The sequence below is a fragment of the Misgurnus anguillicaudatus genome, chromosome 22, assembly GCF_027580225.2.
Source record: "Misgurnus anguillicaudatus chromosome 22, ASM2758022v2, whole genome shotgun sequence".
NCBI classification, from domain to species: Eukaryota; Metazoa; Chordata; class Actinopteri; order Cypriniformes; family Cobitidae; genus Misgurnus; species Misgurnus anguillicaudatus.
The window spans coordinates 53,348,720-53,372,172 of record NC_073358.2 but is presented as its reverse complement, the minus strand read 5'-3'; the positions used below and the strand labels follow the sequence as shown (position 1 = coordinate 53,372,172).

The following is a 23,453-nucleotide window of genomic DNA, read 5'->3' as shown; positions in this document are numbered from 1 at the left end:
CAGGACATGTTCAGCGTGTTAAAGCCAGTAGCTGAGTTCACAGATTATCTCTCTAGAGAAAAGGATGTTACTGTTTCCTTACTGGAAGAGTCTGAGACAAATGTCAAGCTCACATATAGAAGATATAACATGAATCTTTATACACTACAGTTAAAGAATCCAGACACTGTTAGAAGTGAATGACAGGAGAAAAGATGATCAGTGTTTATTCAATAGAGACGTGTGTGTGTGTGTGTGTGTGTGTGTGTGTGTGTGTACCTGGTAATTATCACATTGTGGGGACCAATACCAGTATTTTTGTGACCTTGTGGGGACATTTTGATGTCCCCATGAGGAAACAAGCTTATAAATCAAACAGAATGATGTTTCTTGAAAATATGAAGTAGGAGAAAGTTTTCTGTGATGGTTGGGGTTAGGGAATGGGGTAGGTAAGGGGAATAGAATATACAGTTTGTACGGTATAAAATGCATTACGTCTATGGAATGTCCCCACAAAACATGGAAACCAGAATGTGTGCATGTATGTGTGTGTGTGTTTGGACAGACTAATATCAGTCACTCTGTTACCGTCATTAAAACTGAACATCTGCTGCTGAGAAGACGACTATCAGTGATTTAAATGTGCTGGATGTTACAGGAGAGCCGGGAACACAGAGTTATATCTTTATTAAGAGTAATGTAGTTTTAGTAGATGACCTGGACTCGACCTTGACATCATGGGAATATAACTAATCCATGAGGAGACCTTCATTTCTCAAAAAGCAACCACAGATAAACATTTTTTTCTCTTTAATACACACATAGAAAGTAAATATGATTACACACGTGTCAGATTATACATACAGTACTGCTGTCACATGTTATTCAGTTATAATGACAAAACCTCTCTAGACATCTGATAACTAAAGTATGAACCATATATCTGTGAATTACTCTATTCCAACCCAATAACCGTGTGTGTCTCATTAAATACATGTGTGTTGTCACGGTTACGCATGTGGACAGAACTTAAAGGAATATTCCATTTTCTTAAAACAAAAATCCAGATAATTTACTCACCACCATGTCATCCAAAATGTTGATGTCTTTCTTTGTTCAGTCGAGAAGAAATTATGTTTTTTGAGGAAAACATTCCAGGATTTTTCTAATTTTAATGGACTTTAAAGGACCCAAACACTTAGCACATAACTCAACACTTAACAAGGGTTTAAACAGAGTTTCAAAGGACTATAAACGATCTCAAACAAGGCATAAGGGTCTTATCTAGCAAAATGATTGTCATTTTTGACAAGAAAAAAAAAATGCTCTTTTAAACCACAACTTTTCGTTTAGGTCCGGTCCAGCGCGACCTAACGTAAATGCGTAGTGACGTAGGGAGGTCACGTGTTACATATATAAAACGCACATTTGCGGACCATTGTAAACAATAAAATGACACAAAGACATTAATTAGTATCCGTTGACATACAACAATGTAGGAACGGTACTCTTTCTCAACACTTGTAAACACTGGGGCAGAGTTTTGCATTCGTCCTCTGTGACCTCTTGACGTCATGACGTATTGCTTCGTGTCATGCTAGCGCATCACGATCAGATCTAGACGAGAAGTTGTGCTTTAAAAGTGTATATTTTTTATTTTAATTGTCAAAAATGACAATTGTTTTGCTAGATAAGACCCTTATGCCTCGTTTGGGATCGTTTATAGTCCTTTGAAACTCTGTTGAAAAAACCTGTTAAGTGTTGAGTTAAGTGTTAAGTGTTGGTGTCTATTAAAGTCCATTAAAATGAGAAAAATCCTGCAATGTTTTCCTCAAGAAACATGGTTTTTTCTCGACTGAACAAAGAAAGACATCAACATTTTGGATGACATTGTGGTGAGAAAATTATCTGGATTTTTCTTTTAAGAAAATGGAATATTCCTTTAACTTCCCGTCTCTGTTTGTTTAATCAGTCCCTCCTGTTTTTTACTATTTCAAGATCACGGAACACAGCGCAAAATCATCAAAATGTGGTGTTATTCTGCGATCCTGTATAATTTGTCATTTCTTTGCAAAATAATCGCAAAAATGAAAAGGTCTCATAATCATGATACAGTTAGACAACCTGGTAAAGATTTCTGTCTATATTTTACTATCACACATGAACATCTCTCTCTCCAGCACAAAGGTCTGTGTGGTGCAGCAGGTAAAGCGATGTCATAATGCACATTACTTATATTAAGTTAATGAAAACTTTGGACACAAAAGAAAGGCATCTGTCCACTATCCTCTCATCGATAGCAAACATGTGCGCATGCCTCCTGTCATCACATGAGGACTGAACTGATCTCCTTTCAGAGGTTGTACTTGTCTGGTCCAGTTTTGGACTTGTTGTGGCTATTGTGCATTACTGTAGGTCTGTGATTTTCAAACTTTTTAAAGAGAAAAATGAAACAAGATTATGTGACGCACCTTTCTCAGTGTTGGCGATATGGATTGATTCATATGTTCTTATTAATATCAAACATTTATGCAGCTGAAGTGGTCAATTATTTTAATAACATTTTCCTTAAATCATCCAGTTTTTAAAAGCACTGTTTGACAGCTGTCTATGTATTTTCATTTTGTTTCTCTGTTCTTATTATATAACTGTAAGTATTTAATGATTTGACAACTTCTTATAAATATTTAATTTATTAGACACGCATTGGTATCTTACTTAGAGAGGAAACAAATTGCATTTTTTTGCGCAAATTTCTGGAAATGACAAAAATAAATCACGAAATCCTCTTTAATGATCTGACTAGTGTCTAAACTGAACTCTTGAACAAATGAAAAATAATAACTGTTTTAAAGACAAGCGGAGACGGCAATCATGGATCAGCGCTTGATGAAGGGAGGTTTGGTAGTCGATGTGTAGTTGTATAGATTACATAGTAAACATTTTCACAGTAACATTAGTTCAGTGTAGGTTTTGATACACCTTAGTTATGATTTAAACTAAGGTCATCTACTTGTTGTTTATTTTGCTTGTTATCAGAAATAAACTACTCAAAAAGGACTTTTATTGTTATTGATTCAGTGTGTTAGTTTACCAGAAGTTACGTTTGTTTCATGAAAGCTGTTTGTTTATGTTGTTAATGCAGAAAGTGTCTAAATGATGCTGTCTGGTGGTTCAGTGGCTCATATGGGAATCACTTTAAGTGCTATACAGCATGATTTTCTATAGATTATATAACATGAATGTGAATACTGTATCAGATCTTTGGACACAAGACTTTGGTCTAAAGGTTTTAGTCACAGGTCATAGTTAAGAGTCTATAGAGGAGACACACATGAGATTATTGATTTCAACACTTCAAACATTGAGTTCAGATGTGAGATGATTTATTAAAGTCTCATTTATCTTCTAGAAGATTCAGTTTCTGACCTGACATCTACCCTGAGATTTGCTCTCTATGATGCTGTACAGTAACAGCTGATGCTGATTCATTTCACAGATAGAAATGATTTTAATATATAAAGAAGATGAACAAAAAGAGAATCAGTTGAGATCAGACTCTGATTTGTTTGTTATGTTTAATGTCTGATCCCTAATAAAAAACTCAATAATCAAAGCTTCTCTGAATGAAACATGAGTTGTCCAGAAACATGAATATTTAATATGTGAACCAATTCTTGTTCTATTTCAAGTCACATATAATGTTTAGTGTATAGTGTGATGTGATGTAGTGTATAGTGTGATGTGATATAGTGTATAGTGTGATGTGATGTAGTGTATAGTGTGATGTGATGTAGTATAGTGTATAGTGTGATGTGATGTAGTGTATAGTGTGATGTGATGTGATGTAGTGTATAGTGTGATGTGATGTAGTGTATAGTGTGATGTGATGTGATGTAGTGTATAGTGTGATGTGATGTAGTGTATAGTGTGATGTGATGTGATGTAGTGTATTGTGTTATGTGTTGTTGTGTTTAGTGTGATGTGATGTAGTGTATAGTGTGATGTGATGTAGTGTATAGTGTGATGTGATGTAGTGTATAGTGTGATGTGATGTAGTGTATAGTGTGATGTGATGTAGTGTATAGTGTGATGTGATGTAGTGTATAGTGTGATGTGATGTAGTGTATAGTGTGATGTGATGTAGTGTATAGTGTGATGTGATGTAGCGTATAGTGTGATGTGATGTAGCGTATAGTGTGATGTCTGCTGTGCTAACTCTAAGCATCAATTAGATCAGGGGTCTCCAACGTGGCCAAAGCACATTATATTAATAGTCTCAATTGTAATATATATTTATTACGTTTTTATATAGCTTGGCTTGGTTTACGCATGTTAACATTTTAAACAATACTAAAACATCAACAAGTAAAATAAAATCAACAAATAAAACAAAACATTTTTGAGTAGACTATATAAAAAAACTAGCACTCCAGATTGTTTTAGCCATTGTGGAAGCCCCTTGCCCACAAAAAGGTTGAAGACCCCTGAGTTGCCATCTCTCTCTCTCATGTGTTGGAAGGTGATGTAGTACAGACAGATGTCTTTTATCATTTACTGTATATGAATATTTCAGTGCTGTAGAGATGAGTGCTGAATGATGGAGGACTGCAGTAATTATGACTCTGGATCTTTTGTCTTCCTCTTACTGATTCTCTCTCTCTCTCTCTCTCTCTCTCTCTCTCTTCTGTCTGTCTCTGTGTGTTTGGGTACACAGCTGAAGCCCAGAAAGAAAGTGGTTGCATTTCTTCTAGCAGGTCTCTGCTTTGATGTCTTCTTCAAAGTATATTGACATGAAGTGCACATAAGCCCTCCTACTGTCTGTGTGTGTGTGTGTGTGTATGTGTGTGTGTGTGTGCGCGCGTGTGTGTGCGTGTGTGTGCGCACGTGTGTGCGCGCGTGTGTGTGTGCGCGCGTGTGTGTGTGTGTGTGTGCGTGTGTTTGTTTGCGTGTGTGTACTATGTCTATGTGTGAATTAAATTTAAAGTCTATTCAGATGAAGTGTAGTTTTGTAATGGTGTCTTGAATTAGAATTATGTTTTCGGGTCATCTGATTTGGGGTCGGTGTGTTTATTGTCTGGACCGGAGGTTACGTATGAATCTGAATGTTCAGTAAGGAATAATAGACAACGGGACATTTAATTATTTGAAAATAATGCACACCTTTGCGGAGTGCTGTTATACCGCGAGTATTCATTCTTTTCAGTTATACCCATAAACTGTAAAAAAAAAATGGACGTAGTGTCCGTGACGTCACCCATTGGTTTGTGAAAATCGTTTTTGAAGTTTAAAGTAGGCGTTGCCTGCTGTCGCCATCTTGGCCGCGCATCACCGTGAATCACTCGTGGATAACCGAAAATGGGTAAAGAGGCCGGACGTGTGTGAAGCTGAGATGGCTGGTTGTTGAAACCACGCCCACCTAGGTTGACTCTAGTGACAGCAGTGACAGTTCACCCATCACTCAAGTGGCCACGTCCTTAACTATGCTGAAGTTGAAGGCTTTATATAATTTAATATAATGAGTTACATACAAATTCACCCCCCCTTACAGTTGTCATGAAGGGCAAAATTAACAATATGGACCAAAAACACTTTTTGTACCAGTCTGTAAACATATTCTTTTCTGCTGTAAAGATGACCATTTTAACATGGAGGTCTTTGGGAATTAACTCCCTTTTGTTGCCTCTTGCCGCCAGTCGATGAATTGGAGTATAAATCACTTCTGTATTTGCTTCATCAGGTAGATCAGAAGGTTGCCCCTCGGTTATACCAAAGGGCTGTTGAATGCTTGATTCTGATTGGCTGAGAAATGTTTCATGGGTGTTAATTATTTTTCTGTAAACCGCACACCTAACCTATCAAATATCTTAAAATAACCACCAGCGCAATGTCTGTGATAACCATGGTATAAGAGGAATAATTCACTCAGGTCCTTTGAATTATTTGAAAATAATGCACACCTGCGATGTAACTCTGCTTCACGTCATGTCGCATTACCACCTCTGGTGTGCATTTTTTTTTTTTATTCAAAGGCCTGTCGTCAATTATTCCTTACTTATTTCCAAGGACTGGAGTCAATTATTCCTCTTATATCACGGTTACCACAGACTTTGCTCTGGCGTTTTTTTTTAAGACATTTGACAGGTCAGGTGTGCCTTCTATAAGACTAAAGAGAAAAGCATTAAGCAGATATCATTGATTCATTGATCATCAGTAAATCTGAGCGCTTGTTTAAAAGCAGAAGTTTGAGCAGTTTACTGGACTGAAGTATTCATGTGTGTTTTATCACAATGCCAACAATGAAAGTTCTCATAATACCTGTCAATCACAGTAGTGGAGGACCGAGTCCACCAAAAACAAAATAAAACCAAATATTCTAGAGTCATGATGCCAACAGGACAATCATCAGAATCACACCAACACAACCACAGAACAAAATCCATTTATATCAATATCAACAATGTTAGGTGGTTAAGACTACACTTTTGGACCCCGCGATGTATACAAACCTGAATGGACACACAGACACACACAAACACACACAAAGAGATGAGATGTTTTTGTAAAGTTTAAGCATTAATCTTTTATTCTTTTTGTTCTTGAGTTGTTCTTGTCTGAACTCCTCTGATTAAAATGCATTGAAGCGCTCTGTTCGTAATATCAAAATTTAATGTCAATCCCAGAAGCTGTTTACTCATATTAAAAATGCAAAATCCTGCTCTCAGTGTCGTCACTTCTACTTTAGACTGAAGCTTGTATACTGTATATACATGATGCATTAGAAAGAAGTAAAGGTATTAAACACATACAGTATGTACATGTTCTGTTTAAGGTTATACTGTAACAAATGTCACTAAATCAAAGTGAAGTAAAGCTCGTCTCTCAGATGAGATTAAATCAAATACTGTATGTGTGGCCGGGTGTTTATGATGTTGTGTTTTGATGCTCTTCACTTCATGTGTGTCTCATTGTTTTTCTCTCTGTCGGTTCTCTTGTTGTTATGAAGCTGTTTCTAATCTTTCACATCATTCATATGACCTATATAACAGAATGTTTACATCGTGCTCACATTCGTCATTTTATACCATATCAGACTAATTGTGTCTAGAGATCATTCAGAGGGAAATATGCACCGTATTATCACTAATGATGTCCTATATGAGTCCACCTCGTATGCATAAGTTTTTCTTTTTAATGATACTTTTGTTTGACAGGTTTTGATGTTCAGGATAGATTTAGTGGTTTTCTACTGTGATTTGTCATTAAATGTGATCTGATCCTCATCTAGGTCACAACAATAGACAAAAACAATGTGTACGAGCTGACAACACACAGATAATGCTAGAAAACACCCATTAAACATTCACAGTGCTGGAGGAAAATGTAAGTGAACTCATAAATTAATTACTTGAATAAAAGCTCATTTGTATCAGAAGCTGGCAAACTGGATTAATAAACACAATTAATAAAATGAGTTTAAAGGTGTGGTTTAGTGCAACTTTGATTGATTTACAACCACTCAACCATTTTAAGATTTCTGTCCTCAAGAATCATCCGCTCTTATGAAACATAGCTCTCTAAAGATATCCCATCAAGAGTTGTTGCACTCCATAAGGCTGAAAAGGGATACAAAACAATCCCAAAATATTCAGACATCCATCAGTCGACAGTTAGACAAATTATCTATAAATGGAGAAGTGGGTGCACTGCCAAGATGACTCCTAGGGCACAACGCAGAATACTCATTGAAGTAAAGAAGAACCCATGAGTATCAGCTAAATGCTTGAAGACGTCATTGGAGCTGGTACACATCTCTGTTCATGAGTTTACCATACGCAAGTCTTTGAACAGGCACGCTTGTCTATGACAGAACACCACGGAGGAAGCACTGCTTTCCCGAAAAACATTGCTGTGAGCTTGAAGACCTTGGCAAACCCCAGTGCTACTGGGAAAATTATTTATGAACTGATGAAACAAAAGTTGACCTGTTTGGGAAAAATACTATGGAACAAAAAGAGCAAAGCTTACAAACATCAAACCATCATCCCAACAGTGAAGATTGAGAACTACTGAACGCTCTTTGTTGAAGTCATTGCTGCCAAAGGAGTTTTAAGCTATTAAATCCAGGTGTTCACTTACATTTTCCTCCAGCACTGTGAATGTTTAATGGGTGTTTTCTAGCATTATCTGTGTTGTCACCTTGTACACATTGTGTTTGTTTATTGTTGTGACCTAGATGAGGATCAGATCACATTTGATGGCAAATCACTGTAGAAAACCAGTTCATTCCTATAGGGGTTTACATACTTTTTCTTGCCACTTTATATCTGCTGAATCTTTAATGCTAACCAGTAAAGAATTAAAGTTGTTTGATGTGTTAAAATTGTTCATGTCGTTGTCATCGGTGTCATCTAAACTCGTTTCAACATCTATAACAGCCAGGCCACATGCTGTCCATTTGAATCTACAAAATCTTTTTTTTGATAACTCTCAGCAGTTTCCATCGTCCACTTCAGTTAGTTCCTCATGGATGTCTGCATGGGTTACTAATAAGATGGGTTGAAGACATTGACTGACAGTTTAAGTTCCCTGTGCACAGCCAATTAACAGAGTAATGACAACACAAACAGATCTATGATGAGTAAAGAGACGTCCTCTCCTCAACTCATCTCATCTCTGAATGAAACGCTTCATATGAGCTGATGAGCGCAGGGGACCGAAGCATTGTGTGGCATTAGTTTGTGTAAAGCTGAACTCATCTTAATTAACCTGCAAGGTTTTGCCCTTTGTAAGAGCTCAGCGGTACAATATTGGGCTAATCATAGTCAGTGCATGTTGTTAATAAATATTTTTCTCCATTTTAGTTGAAACCTGACAATATGATGTAGAGGTTGAACGATTCATCGGATTTGCTGATTAATCGTCTGATTAATTAACACTGATAATTTTTTTGCGTTTGTTGCATATGCAACAGGGAAGACAACAGGAAAACTTTGCATTAAAAAGTATTAGAGCACCATTTACTTGTGAAATTAAAATGATGTATTTTTTTATACAGCGCGAGCTACACAGATACGCGGTTTCTTTATAAAGTCAGGCGGATCTGCACGAACTGCGTTTCTTCTTTACACAGCGTCAGGTCGGTCTGATCTATATAGCGCGATGTTTTATGACCGCTGTATACAGCACAGTATAGTCAAACAAACACAGCATGCTGTAGTTTTATGATAAACTTCTCAAGGTAACATGCCACACCAAAATTTGCGTACTATTTTTTTTACAACAGTTCATGCGGTTATACGGTTTATATATTTTAAATCTGTTTTTATTGTTCTTTGGTGTGTTACTTTGGTTTATTATTATTTTAGTTTGCTTACTTTAAGGTTTTTGATAGTTCATATATATTTAAATTTACTTAAAAGTACGAATTATATTCTAATTTGGCAATAACATTCAACACAACTTTGTTTAAGCTCAGTTAATGGGTTGTAAGTGTTGTGTTTAAATTCAGTAAATGGTAAAAAAAACTATCAGTTAATTTATCGGCACTTAGTGTCTGCAAAATCCAATATCGGTCGACCTCTAATATAATGTTTACTTATTCATCTGTTTCTATAGAGAAATCATTTGAGCACACCTCAGTGTTTTAACTTAGCATTTTTACCCACTAACTGAAGGTTATTATTTAATCTGAAATCTGTAATGGTGTTGCTCTGATTTTGATATACTTTTCACAGTATGTGACTGGGTAAAGACGATGGAGACGAGGTTACAATAAATGATAAACTTTAATAATATTACAAATGAACAGGTAGACAAAACTCACACGTTTCATAGATCGGTCCGAGGCGAAGGGAGAACACAGGGTTTAAATACATAGGGAAGATTACAAGTAACAGGTGAAGACAATTAAACAAAAGTTGAACAGGTGATGATATAAAGATTACATGAAGAAATGAAGTCCTGTGACAGTTCTTGCTCAACAACTGATTTTTAACCAAAATAAAGTTATGAATTGTATCTTTAGCACTATTTGGATGGGATTAGTTTTCCAAACAACATTTGAGTTTCAACATGTCCCCCACGATGTCTGTGATTTTTATGTACTGATTCAGACGGGATTAAAATTTTTAGGCTATTCCAGAGATGGGAGTGTCTGTTTTGTGCGATTGGGCATTGCAGAAGATCACGTGCTCTGGATACGCGTGTTTAAAATGATATTTGCTTTAAATGTAAAATTATTACAGAACATGTTATTTATTAATTTAATTTTAACAAATGAAAATAACTGTTACAAACCCCACTAAAGCAGCCTACGTGTTTTATATAACTGTCTGCTCTTTATTAATTAACATTACCATTCCAAAGTTTAACAAAATAAGTGCCAGTCTTAACAACGTTTGACATTCGACTCCTCTTGATTCAATTATTTTATTCCACCGAATGAAAAAAAAAAATCCATATCTGAATGAATCTGACTCAGGAAGTACAATATATGTGTTTTAGTTAGAACTTACGGCAGATCACTTTGGGCAAACCAAACGTGTTTTCAAAAGATATGGCTGGCAAGACATGGCCGACTTGGACGGGATTTAGGGCTGTGTATCGCCAACAATTTCCCGATTCGATACGTATCCCGATACAAGGGCCCCGATACGATGCGCATCACGATACAAGACTATTTTGAATTACATTTTTGTTTAGAATTTTGCAATATTATTATTATTATTACCTGTTTATTGTACACTGAATAAGCAGTGTTGTAACAGTTGTCTTTTTGCCATTCATTTATTAGCTTTTGGGGTAACTCAGAGTTAATACTTAACTTGTGTTTTTTTTTAAACAGTTTTACAAAGAAAAAATGTCTTACCCTAGGCATTTAATTTGTCTCTCATTTCATTATTCTATATCTATGAATATATGTGTAAACATGCAGTCAGACTTAACACTATTTAATAGAAATCAGATTATTAATGTGACAGTAGCTTTGTATCTCTTCTCTAGACGTACACTTTTCACATGCAAATCTTTGTCGTGTTTCTTCTCTAATGCGTTAGTACTGTTTTATAAGAGAGTGTCTAATAAGTATCTCTCCTAAAAAAGATATCTGCGCTTTCATATTGAACTCATTGATTTTAAATACGCGTGAGAGAGAGAGAGAGAGAACGCGGCTCGCAGACACGTGCGCCAGCGAGACAGACACGTAAAGTGAAAGTAAACCCTGCTACTACGTATTCCGCGGGACACATGCGTCCTTTCCATAAGGATACTTTCAAAAGTGCATCCGAATCGATACGGAAGATGCTGTATCGATGCGCGCATCGTCAGGCGTCCATGACGATGTATCGTCGTATCGATATTTTGAACACAGCACTATTAAAAACACAGAGGACCTCTGAGAAGCACAATTTTCCCCCTGTAAAACGAATAGGGATTTTAATGATGGCGTGTGTGAGGATGTTGATTCTTTCAGAAAGTTTCAATGTCTCACAAACACTTTCAGTCTCTTTCTTGAGGTCTGCTGGGATGTATCAAGTTTATTTTCATGAAGGGTTTAATACGAGAAAATGGGGGCAGTGATGTTTGTGCTGTAAAAATGAAGAAACTGCTGTGCATTCTTATCTTTATTGATACACATCTTACCTGGATTAATTATAGAAAGAGAGATTAAGTGAAAAGAGGATGAGAGAGAGAGAGTACAGTCATTTGTTACTGGACTTTATCATGGAGTCAGTTTTCAATGTAATTGTGTTTCAGTGGCTTGAATGAGAAATGTTATATTGCTAAATCATTTGCAGCTGAACTGTGTAAAGTGTGTTCAATGTTATAAGAGTACAGTACAGCAAATACTTCAGATTTACAAAGAATAATAAGATGTACAATCAAATTTACATACAATTTTACACAAAATGACATAAATGAGATAAAAGATTAGTGCAACTATTGGGCCGATGTTTTATTGTTCTTCTGATATGATTGACAGTTTCTCAGATGTTCAGATCTTCTGTGTGTGTTTTTGATCACAGTGTGGACACGACGTCTCTTCCTGAGAAAGAAATGTTGTCTTGTGTTGTCTGAATTTTGTTGAAATCACCTCTGTTAAGAGAAGAACTTTTAAGTTTCTTCGTCACATCTTTCCTCACTATTTCTCTGTGTTTGGGAGTACAGTGAATAATTGCTTTGTTTCTCTCAGTTAATAAGATTTAGACCCTGTGTCACTTCATTTGCATATGAACAGCCTCTTAATGAGAGCAGATAATGAAAACTGTCGCATTAAACACACACACACACACACACACAGAGAGAGAGAGAGAGAGAGAGAGAGAGAGAGAGAGAAGATGGGATTATTCACATTTTTGTTCTGTAGTAAGTTTTACATTATCCTTGTGTTATATATATTTGTGTTTGAGTCAGTTTACATTCAGAAGTTTGATCTGTTTAACATGAGACAAACTTACTAACAGCAAGTTATTTTAATGAACTAATATTAACATGAACATTTCATTCTTCTGTATATTAAACGCATATATGATGAGGACTTCATACAGTAGCAGGATCTGCTGTTCATAATACATGTTGATGTTGTTTAAATGTTTATATTGCTGATTTGTGTCTGATCTGTGATCAGATGCTTGGATCAGTTTGTTGGGTTTTGATTGGCTGGTTGGATGTAAAGACAGAGCTCATGCTGATGGTTTGACTGACAGATGGTTTTGAAGTCTGTCTGTGATCAAGCCATCAGTCAGAATAATTGAAGTGTGGAGTGAGATAGAGCCAGTAACACAAACACACAGTAAAACACACACAACCACATTGACACACACAGGTCTAAAAATCGTTTGTGTGTTTTAAGTAAATGTGAGTAAAAGGTAAAAGATTTTGTCTACACGTTGACTTTCCTTGACTCTGATCGGTTTTATCAGCTGATTTTCAGATCTTAGATTGAATTATGATTGAAGTCAGATCTCTCTGTGAATGACAGTCATGTTTATTCACCTCAATCTGTTTTATTCATACCTTTATTTGACCTGTTGAGGTTGTGTTACAGATAATGATGGTTTATATATAGAGTTGTGCGTTTGTGCACTCAGCCCGAGGCTGTCCGCCTTCAGCAAACACATAATTGAAGGCATTTTGTGGAAAGATGTTAACAATAATCACAGTGATAAGAGACAGAACTCCACCAATGCATTTAGTCGGCAAAAAGCTGGGAAATAAATGCTGTTCCCTTGTGGATGAATCTTAATACTCACCTCACATCCATAGACACATAGTTATTAACATGTGTGTACTGTAGACATCTGACAAATGCATTCATATTTAAATAATAGATAGTGTTTTATTAATAGCAGTTGATGAAGCACAGATGGCATCTACTGACGTCCTAACAGTGATAATGACCTCATGAGACTCTGTACAGATTTCTACTGATGTCAGGTCAGCAGATTTGAGTCTTCTGGTCAGATTTCAAGCTGCAAATGCTTTGGATTCAGTTTTTAAAAATGTGCCATTTTACTGCTTGGTCTGCCTTCATGCATTACAGTAATGATCGCTTGTGTTTTAAACATTCAGTTCAACTTTTTCATGTAAAACCCACAGTCACTCGGTTTTTATGTTTTTTTCTAAACTTTATTTCTCGGTTGTTATTTACTATGTTTTCTTACATGAACCTCTTAGTAGTGGGGTTTCTATGCAGTGAAGCGAATCTTTTTAAAATTTGCCAAAAAAGAAAACAAACAACTGTGAATTAGGTGCGTTTTCATCAAGTTGTTCGAGTGAATAACAGTGGTATTGGTAACCTAATAACCAACAGTAAATAAAACAAGGCACGCTTAGAAAATAAAGACAGGACTGCATTTAGTTATAAATGTACTAGCGGTGCAGCTTGTCATTGTTAAACTGAATGCTGTACACAGAAGAAGGAATGCAAAGTTTATGATGCAGACACAAGCAGCAAGGGCATTACAACGACATCAAGCCCCAGTTCACTACCTCATTTCCATCGCATAAATAAAAAAAAACACCTCAAGTGAGCGTAAAAACTTTTTTGCAAATTAAGGGATTTTTATTTGAAATTTGGTGTTTTTATGCACTTCAAAATGTGCATAAAATCAGTGTGATGGAAACCCAGCTTGTGACCGTCACTGATTTTGTAGTTCTAAATGTACATGACCTTTGACCCCTCTGACCCTTGAAATTCATAAGACTCCACACAGATCTTACAGTATATAGTACACACACACATATACTGTATACAGCTTTACATTTGTACTTGCTTTCTTTGGTTTAAGCTCTTTCGTTCAAAGTGTCCTCTCTCTCCTGCTTTCCCTCAGGTCCTTTACGAGTGGTGGTCCCCACAGAGTCGGTTTCCACTCACATGGGTGACACGGCCCTGCTGCGTTGTGAGGTCACGGGTGAACCCATGCCAGTGGTGCGATGGCAGAAGAACAGAGAAGATCTACCTTTAACCTTTGACCCTGAGAGCAGAGTGGTGGTCCTGCCCTCGGGTTCACTTCAGGTCAGCAGGGTTCAGCCGCCCGACTCGGCCACTTACCGCTGCCTGGCTGAAAACCCCGGTAGTTCTCGTACCGGAACAGACGCCGACCTGCGGGTCCTGCCGGGTGAGTTTCTTTAAAGTGAATCTACTGAGGTCTTCTGAGAGGTCTTTCAATCCCAGTTAACTTTTTGTACATTTAGTGTGACCCCGTATGCTTGGTAGTTTGACGAATGTTAAATTTAGTGATGTCTTCTATTTTATTCTTTTCTCAGTGGTCGACTTTTGTTGTGTTTATTTGTGCTTCATAAATGAATGAATTATGATGTTTGTATTGCAGAAAATGAGTCACAACGCTTACAATGCTTTGTGTAGTTTAACCATGTAGTATAACTAGTTACAGATCATCAATACATCATTAGAAAGGTCTAAGGCTCCAGCATTTGTATTTGAGGTTTATTTTATTTAGAAAATCTTATAGTGACAGTAATGTTTTGATTTGTGTCATGAGTTATTATTCGGAGTTCATACCTGTAAAATGAAATATGACCCTCGGTTGTATTCATTGAGAAAAATCTCAAGCCTGGTTGTCATGAAAGCACTTCACAAAACAACATCCATCTGAGCTTTCGGTTCAAATGTGTGCATGTTTGGAGAAATATTGATTGATTTTATATGTTTACTTCAAATTTCTAAAGAGAAGATTAATATTTATTTCATTTTTAGTTCAAACACAGTGATATTAGCCACTGATGTTGTTTTACTGACATTTCTAATAGTCTTGTTCATTCATACGTGAAGCCTGAGGGCGCCGTTGTGCAGAGACAGTCCAGATTTGACACACAAGAGAGAGAGGTTGGGTCAGTGTCATCATACACCCATATTAGGGCATACACCCAAAAATATGCACATAAAGAATTTTTGATGGATAAAACAAGACGACAATAAACTTGACTTTCTTTCTTAGTATTTTGTCTTGTTTTCAGTAAAATCTAAAATTCTTAAATTAAGATGCTTTTTCTTAATGAGCAAAACGACCCAAAAAAATAAGTCTAGTTTTTACACCAAAAATATCAATAAGTGATTTTGTGCATGAAACAAGCAAAAAAAATCTGCCAATTGTGAGCAAAAAAATTCAAGAAAAATTAGCTTACCCTATTGGCAGATTTTTTTGCTTGTTTTTTGCTAACCCTGAACTTTATATTTTTGGTCTAAAAACTAGACTTATTTTCTTGGGTTGTTTTGCTCATCAAGAAAAAACATCTTAATTTAAGAATTGTTTTGGAAGAAAGGCATTTGAAACAAAATCAAAGAATTTGTATTGAGACATTTAATCAAAGAAAAGAGGGATTAAAACACTGTGAATAGATCGTTGTCAGTAATTATAATAAATACAAGAGAATGATATAGATGGTCATAATTCATCTGAAGAGGTGTGAAAGTTTATTTCCCTTAATATTCTTACTAAATGTCTCAGTCTGAAACACTAAATAATAAAACAATACATTCAAAGAATGCAATGCAAAGATGTGAGTAAACAAACGTGAGCATTTCTGAGATTTCTCTAAAAAAATACCTCATGACATAGTTTAAAAAAAAATCTTTCAAAATATTCAGAGTTTTAAAGATATCATCTTCAGAAACACAACAAGGTTTTAGCTGCAGTGAATTTCTAGATTCTTTTATGGACAATTTTTGATAAAGATGTAGCAAATGTATTTTGTAATTATTAGTATTGTGTGTTATTAGAAATGTCTATTTTAGCCTTTCATAACTAGTGCTTTTATTATCATAAGAAAATAATTCAGTCTTTACAATAAACTTCCAAGTGTCTGCTTTCAAATAAAACCAAACTTATGCTTTTAATGCAAAGACTTCATTAAATCTACCTAATTTTAGTTTGGGTTTGACTGTTTTGAGGTTTATTCCACAAATAAAATCCTTTACAGAATAAAATTCCATTTGATTGTTTCCTTAATGAGCAAAAAACAAAAGATCAGATGATTAATAACAGATAAACGAGTAACAGCATCACATGATGAAAAACTTGAGTCAACAGATAGATGAAGAGTCTCAGAAGTCCTTTCATAACATTGAAGTGGTCAGCAGTGATGATGTTCCCTCAGTATGTGTTAAGTGTAGTGTGCACTGTTAAGTGAGCTGACAGATGATGGGTCACTGCTCAGCTTCCTCAAATATCCATCAATTATTTTCTCTGAAGATTCTTAATGACTTGTGCAGAATCCAGTGATAATCCCGATCAATAAATGAGAATCAATCAATCATTCATTCATCACGAGCGGCCACAACATTCAGTTAATGATCCGCTGAAGTCTTTCTGTCATATTATCTGAAACATCTCACACTCACATCAAACATTAAGACTCGCACAGAAATATAATCAGATCCACATCTAAATTGCAGTAGCTGGAAGGAGACGCTTCCTCGAGCGTTTGAGATATGAAGCTTGTGTTTAGACAGAAATAGAAAATCCCCAGAGGTTTGTTATACTGTACGACTGTGAATGTTGAGCTGAAGGCTGTTGTGAAGTATCTGTAGAGGAAACACGCTTCAGGCACACAGAAACTCAGATTACAAGAGGTTAAATGTGAGAAGACATCAAAATATCTCAAGTCTGTATGAATGCATTTACATCTTTGATAGACATAATACTTTTCACTCAACACACTTCATTATCTCCACTTAACTCTTCTGGTTTTATCGAGAGCAAAAATAACAACTTCTCTTTTATTTGTGTAGTTCTGTAAGAGTCAGCAGACTATAATACACATTGTATTTAATGGGTCATTTCTCCATCTACTTTACAGCAGCTAAAAATAAACTTTACATAGCAGTAAATCATCAAATGTTTCTATTCTGTACAGTACAGTCTTTACAGTTTGTGCATTTGTTAAAAGTTTCATTTTTGTTTTAAAAAGAGTTAAACGTGTAAAAAATTCCCACCAGACCTCAGAGAGGAATCATGAAATGTAACTGCATCAATATAATATTTTTAACACAAATCAAGTGGTTATATTGAAAATATAGATTATACAACATGAATTCAGTTAGTTAGTTAAGAAAATACATATTGTGTAATATTAAAGGACAAAGTCATGTCTGCCGGGTTACAGCACTAGATTCTGGCCCTTTAAGAAAAGGGGAAGTCTTCCTGTATGTAAAGGTTAGGGTTAGTTAGTACTAGATGATCCATGTTGAGTTCATTCTTTCTTAAATGTATTTTTAATTGAATTATCTTAAATTGAGCTACATGTCTGACAGTTTCATGTGTCACACACTTTATTATTGTCTGTTGTGTTGATCACTTGCAGATCTGACTTTTTGAATGAAAATGATGATAAATAAAATCTAAATAATATTAGCAAAATGTCCCCTGATCTTAAATTCATCATGATTTCTGGATTTATGCTAATTTGTCTGTGACTGTTTTCCTGGTAATTTCATAGAGTTCATAGGACTTTTAAATGCAAATAATTAAAAAAATTAAACAAGCATTTGTACAAAATTCTGCCTCTCATTTGTGTTGTGTGTGTTTTTGTCTAATCTAGAGTTTGTTTGTTTGTTTGTGTGTTTTGTGGTGATCAGAGCCTGGAGTGTTGAGAAGTTTGGTGTTTCTTCAGAAACCAATGAAGGTCACGGCTCTACAGGGAAAAGATGCGGTTCTTGAATGTTCTGCATCTGGATACCCAAACCCATCTTTCTACTGGATGAGAGGAAGTGAACTCATTCAGAGCAGGTGAGACCACCAGACATCAGACAACAAGGTTTTCTGGACTGAAATAAAACTTTACAGTCTTTAAGATCAGCTCGATTTCCTTTTTAATAGGTTTCTGGTCTGATTATGAGTCATTCATACAATCTTATGATTATTAAAAGACTTTGTATTAACTAGCTTTTCTCAGTTTTTAGCACCATATCATATTTTACCATCCAATCATTTCTTCATAGATAACATTCAGTCACACACTATTGGTTTTGTCTGGTTTAATAGCACATCACATGTTAACAAACAAGGATTATATTGAATCTGTAATGGTTAAAGTAACTAGTGTTGGATTAAGCTTCATGTTGTTTAAATGATTGTGTGTTTGGTCTCAGGTCAAAGAAGTATTCTCTTCTGAGCGGCAGTAATCTTCTCATCAGCAGCGTCACTGACGATGACTCTGGAGCGTACACGTGTGTCGCACAAAACAAACACAACAACATTTCAGCCACCTGTGAACTCTCTGTGCTTGGTAAGATTTCTCTTTATTTTTACAAACCCTTTCTGTCTTCAGACATGAGTAAACAAAACTTTTGATCTCAAGGTAACTACAGGAAGAGTTTAATCAAAACTGTAAAAATCACTTGTTGAATTATGGATGTATTCCCTGTTATTCCAGACCCATTTGACTTTCTTCTGTGGATCTTTAAAGACATGCTTAACATTTACATTTGGCAGATGCTTTTATCTAAAGTGATTGGCATTGCCTTCAAGGTACATGCAGTTATTTTAGACATTCACTGGAAGCTAAAGCATGAACATAATTGTTTAGCAGAATAAACTTCATTCAGTCCAGGGATTGTCAAGGATATACATGCAAGCAACAATTATGACTTAAAGCCAACCAAGGGCACAAAAAAAAGGGAAAGCACATAAAAGCATCCTGAATTTCTCCCTAAATTCTGCAAAGTTATAGTAAATAGCATCTGGTGAGGTGGAGCTGTGACAAAACTCTGTATTTAGGTCATGACAGTGAAGTTTGATGAAGATACAGACTTGTCATTTGTGCATGCTCGTTGTCAAGTTCATGGATGTGGTAGAAGAACAGATATCAGTATTTTAATAAGCTTTTGATCACTTTTTGTCGGTAGTGTCTCTAGATAACAAATTTCATACAAATTGGACAAACTCTATAGGAGTTTTTTTTTAAACGCAAGTAAGTTTTTCAAAAATAGCAGAAAAACTCTTGATAGAAACTGTTGTGGTATGAAGCATTTGAATTGTTATGATCGATATGGTTTTATTTCTAGGACTTACGAGTGTAAGTGATGTTTGAACTGTTGGTGGTGCTTGAGGATTTGAATTTTTTTAACTCAGTCTGTGAATCAATGTAAGACCTTGTTTCTTTGAAAGAGCATCTTTTATCCTCTCCATACAAGAAAGCCACATTTGTAATCTATGTTGTCCATTCGTGAGCACAAACATCTGTTCAGACAGAGAGAGATTCAGGATTATAATCTTTCCTTTTAGAACAAAGACAAAGGACAGAGTATTAATGTTTTTAAATGCATATGCTGAAGAATTAAAGTTTATGTGAGTGAAAGTCTTTCTGAAAAGCAGGTTTAGCCCATCATGTGCTGCTGATGTTCATCTGGATCACAGCTTGAATGCTTGAGAGCTCAAAAGATGAAGATTAGTTTAGATTAGTTTAGTCATCAGACTGGACGTCAGGTTTAACAGTAGTTTAAGTTTTCATCTTCTTTATAATCTCTGTAGTGTTTTTGAGTGAAATGTGCTGGAGCAGATGGAGTGTGAAGAACAGAAACATATGGCATTTATTTGGTGTGATAGACCCGTGATTTAATTTTAAACATTTAAGTTTTATGATCAAAAACTGTCTTTTAATTGGTGCTGAAGTCTGTAAAGCACGAGACCCGTCAGGTCATTGGTTCAGAACTCACAGTCTTCTCTCTATAATCAATCGCTGCCAAATCTAAATGTATTTTGCCCGAAACTTTGTTGGATATTCTGTCGCATTGTTCATAAGTTTCTGTTAAAACGCATAAAGCCAAAAATAGAGTGAAATATTTTGAGTGAAGAATCATAAAGAATGAATTATAATGACACATTAACAGTAAAAGCTGAATCAATCATTTAGTTATAAAGCACTTAAAACAGACTGTCAACCATTTCCATCTGTTTGTACTTTCCATCTGGATATACAAAGTATCATTTGTGGTGAAAACACACAACACATGTGATAATACACAAACAAACAAACAAACAAACTCTACTGTACTTGATGAATTTAATGAGAGTTTTTTAACTATTACAGTGGGCTGCTTGCAACGTCAGGTCACGTGTTTGATTTACAAAACTGGATACAGTTCTCTGTAAATTACAGTAAAGTATCATTGTTATTATACTTCATAAACTTGAAACCCTAAGCGCTAAACTTCAGTGTTTAATTACACATACACATGAATGATGTTGCACTGCCTGACACCAGATCAGGACAAAAATATCCAGACGAACATACTGATAACACACAGAAACCTCTTACACTAGCCTAGCAACCACATAGCAACCACTCACACTAGTTTAACAACCTCACACCAGTCTAGGAACCACTCACACCAGCCTACAGTAGCAACCACATAGCAACATCACACCAGCCTAGCAACCACATTGCAACCACTCACACCAGCTTAGCAACCACTCACACTAGTTTAGCAACCTCACACCAGCCTAGAGTAGCAACCACATCGTACTCCACACACAGAAGACAAAAAGCACTCAAAAGTCTCTTAGCTTTAGATCTGTGCTGGTTTGTAGTTTATTGTGTGTTGTGTTCAGTGTGTTGTGTGCTGATGATTGTGTTTTTGTTCAGATGCGGAGGTGCTGTAGATGAATGATGAGTGGGTGCTGAATGGTGCATCAGTATTATGTTGTTGTTGTGTTTGGTGTTGTGTTGTTGTTGTTGTTGTGATGGATTGTACAGTACAGTAGATGATTGGTTGTGTTTATTTTTTTATCATGAGATTTTGTGTAAAACCTGGTTGTGTTTTTTACTGCAGTAATGTTCCTCTCAAGCAGATGTATGAATGCAGTTTCATCTGATGATGGAGGCTCTGTGCTGATATATCTCAACCCTTGAGTCTCATTAATTGACTCTCTCTCTCTACTGGTTTAACTGGCACATCAGTCCACTTCATTTACTGGGAGTTCTGGACTGAACCCAAACTCTCTGTGGCTCCAGCTCACTGGTATAAAACTGTCTCTGTGTGTCATTTCACATGAAGTTTAAGATGAATTTCATATTAGTTTCATCTTGTTAATGAGGAAGAGTTGAGTGAATCACAGAGATCTCACTAGAGATTCATTAAATATTGACTCACATATCAAACTACATTTTACTCTTTTATAACACGCATGCATGGCAAGTATGAAGACGCCCTTAAAATACACGTGTCAATCTAATCTGTATATGCATTACTGTATATATTTCTTCACTGATTTAGTCTGAATGTCTATTGGCTCTGATGAAGTTGAATGAAGTGAATTCAGTGTGTAATATATGTGCAATAGCTTTGTTAGATTCAACACACTGGATTAAGACTCTGCTTTAAACCAGACGAACTCTTTTACACTTGAATTCTTGTCTAACAGGATTTAAAATGAAATGAAGATTTTAGATGAGTATTGAGCTTATGGTCTATCAACACATTAAAGACAAAATCTGTAGGAATTAAAGGAGTCTGTTCATTGCTTCTCATTCACTCTCTCACCGTTGAACTTCATCATGAATTTATTTTCCTGCTTTGGACATTTAAATCTTGTAAAAGTCACACTGCCAAAACACTTAAGATCACAGACGCTTGAATGCAGGAATACAATGTTTGTTTATCTGATGTGAAGTCAAGACTTTTACAGTTTGGGATATCAACGCTCTTTGGTTTCATAAATCTATTATTTGTTTTTTTAAATCATATTTAGTCTCTTTTTTGTTATTATTGTTTTGGCGGAGGTAACATTCTATAACTATATTTATTAAGATGATCATTTATTAAAGTGTTTTCAGTAAATATACCTAAAAATTCTTAAATCAAGATGTATTTTCTTTATGAGCAGGATGACCTAGGAAAATAAGTCTAGTTTTTAAGACAAAAAATACAAAATTTAAACAAATTTGTGCTTTATAACAAGAAAAAAAATTTGCTAATGGAATAAGAAACATTTTGAATTAAGTGTTTATGAAAAAAGTAAACTTGTAAAAAGTAAAAAAAAGTAAAAGTAAATTGTCTTATGCCATTGGCAGATTTTTTTTTGCTTGTTTTAAGCACAAATTTTTCTTTAGTTTTTAGACAAAAAAACCTGAGTATTTTGCTCATGAAGAAAATACATCTTAATTTAAGAATTTTTAGATATTTTTACTGAAAACAAGACAAAAATACTAAGAAATAAAGTAATTTTGCAGTGTAATTTACCAGACAATCTGGAAACTTTTAAAAAAACACTGATTCATGACCTAGGGAACTGATTGAGACACAGAAAGTCTTTGAACTGAATGTGTGAGCGTGTCACCATCCGCTTTGTTGGCAGTCACAGATCTGTGAGTGACCGTCAGTGCGGCTCAGGTGGTTCACGCCTCCCTCCCTCACCAGTGCCAGAATGATACCTAAACGATTGGAAATGGTGAAGCAGTTACCGTGACGATACTGGTGGAATATCTACCAATCAGATTAAAGAACTGTTATTTAAACCCTCATATATGCCCACAGAACTGTCACAATTAAGAGCAAATCAATCAAACCCAACAACTTTTACTCGACTGGGAAAGTTAAAATATAGATGCAGAAATGTTCAGACAGACAGACAGACAGACAGATATAAATGAGTCTCTTATTTCTAATGTGATATAAGCCGACTGGAATAATGAATGTGCTGTAATCCTGCGGCTCAGGAGAGGTGGATTATGGGTAATTTCTGTATGTGTGCAGCCCTCGTGTCTCTCGAGTCATAAATTATGCATTATTGTTGGAGAATACAAATTGAAATTGGGTTTTATTGTCATAACAAGGGTTGTTTTCTGACGAGCATGAAGCTCTGCTGTATTTAGCCCATCTCCTGAGCACTGACTGAGGTCTGACCAACACTTATAGAGCATGTGTTTTACACAACACACACAACACACATCTCGTGTATGTCCACTGGGAAGATCCCACACGTTTAAATGTCACCAGTGGTGTGACAGGC

General features: G+C 35.7%; 1 protein-coding gene across 5 annotated transcripts in view; it reads left to right on the top strand.

Moving 5' to 3' along the window:
- The window catches only part of dcc (DCC netrin 1 receptor), a 252,392-nt gene that overhangs the window by 156,427 nt on the left and 72,512 nt on the right, over positions 1-23,453 (top strand). For all 5 annotated transcript variants that reach the window (XM_073860302.1, XM_073860301.1, XM_073860300.1 and 2 more), the window contains 3 exons: positions 14,313-14,600; positions 18,080-18,230; positions 18,593-18,729. In XM_073860302.1, the coding sequence (XP_073716403.1) occupies positions 14,313-14,600; positions 18,080-18,230; positions 18,593-18,729 (576 nt within the window). The remainder of the gene's footprint in view (positions 1-14,312; positions 14,601-18,079; positions 18,231-18,592; positions 18,730-23,453) is intronic.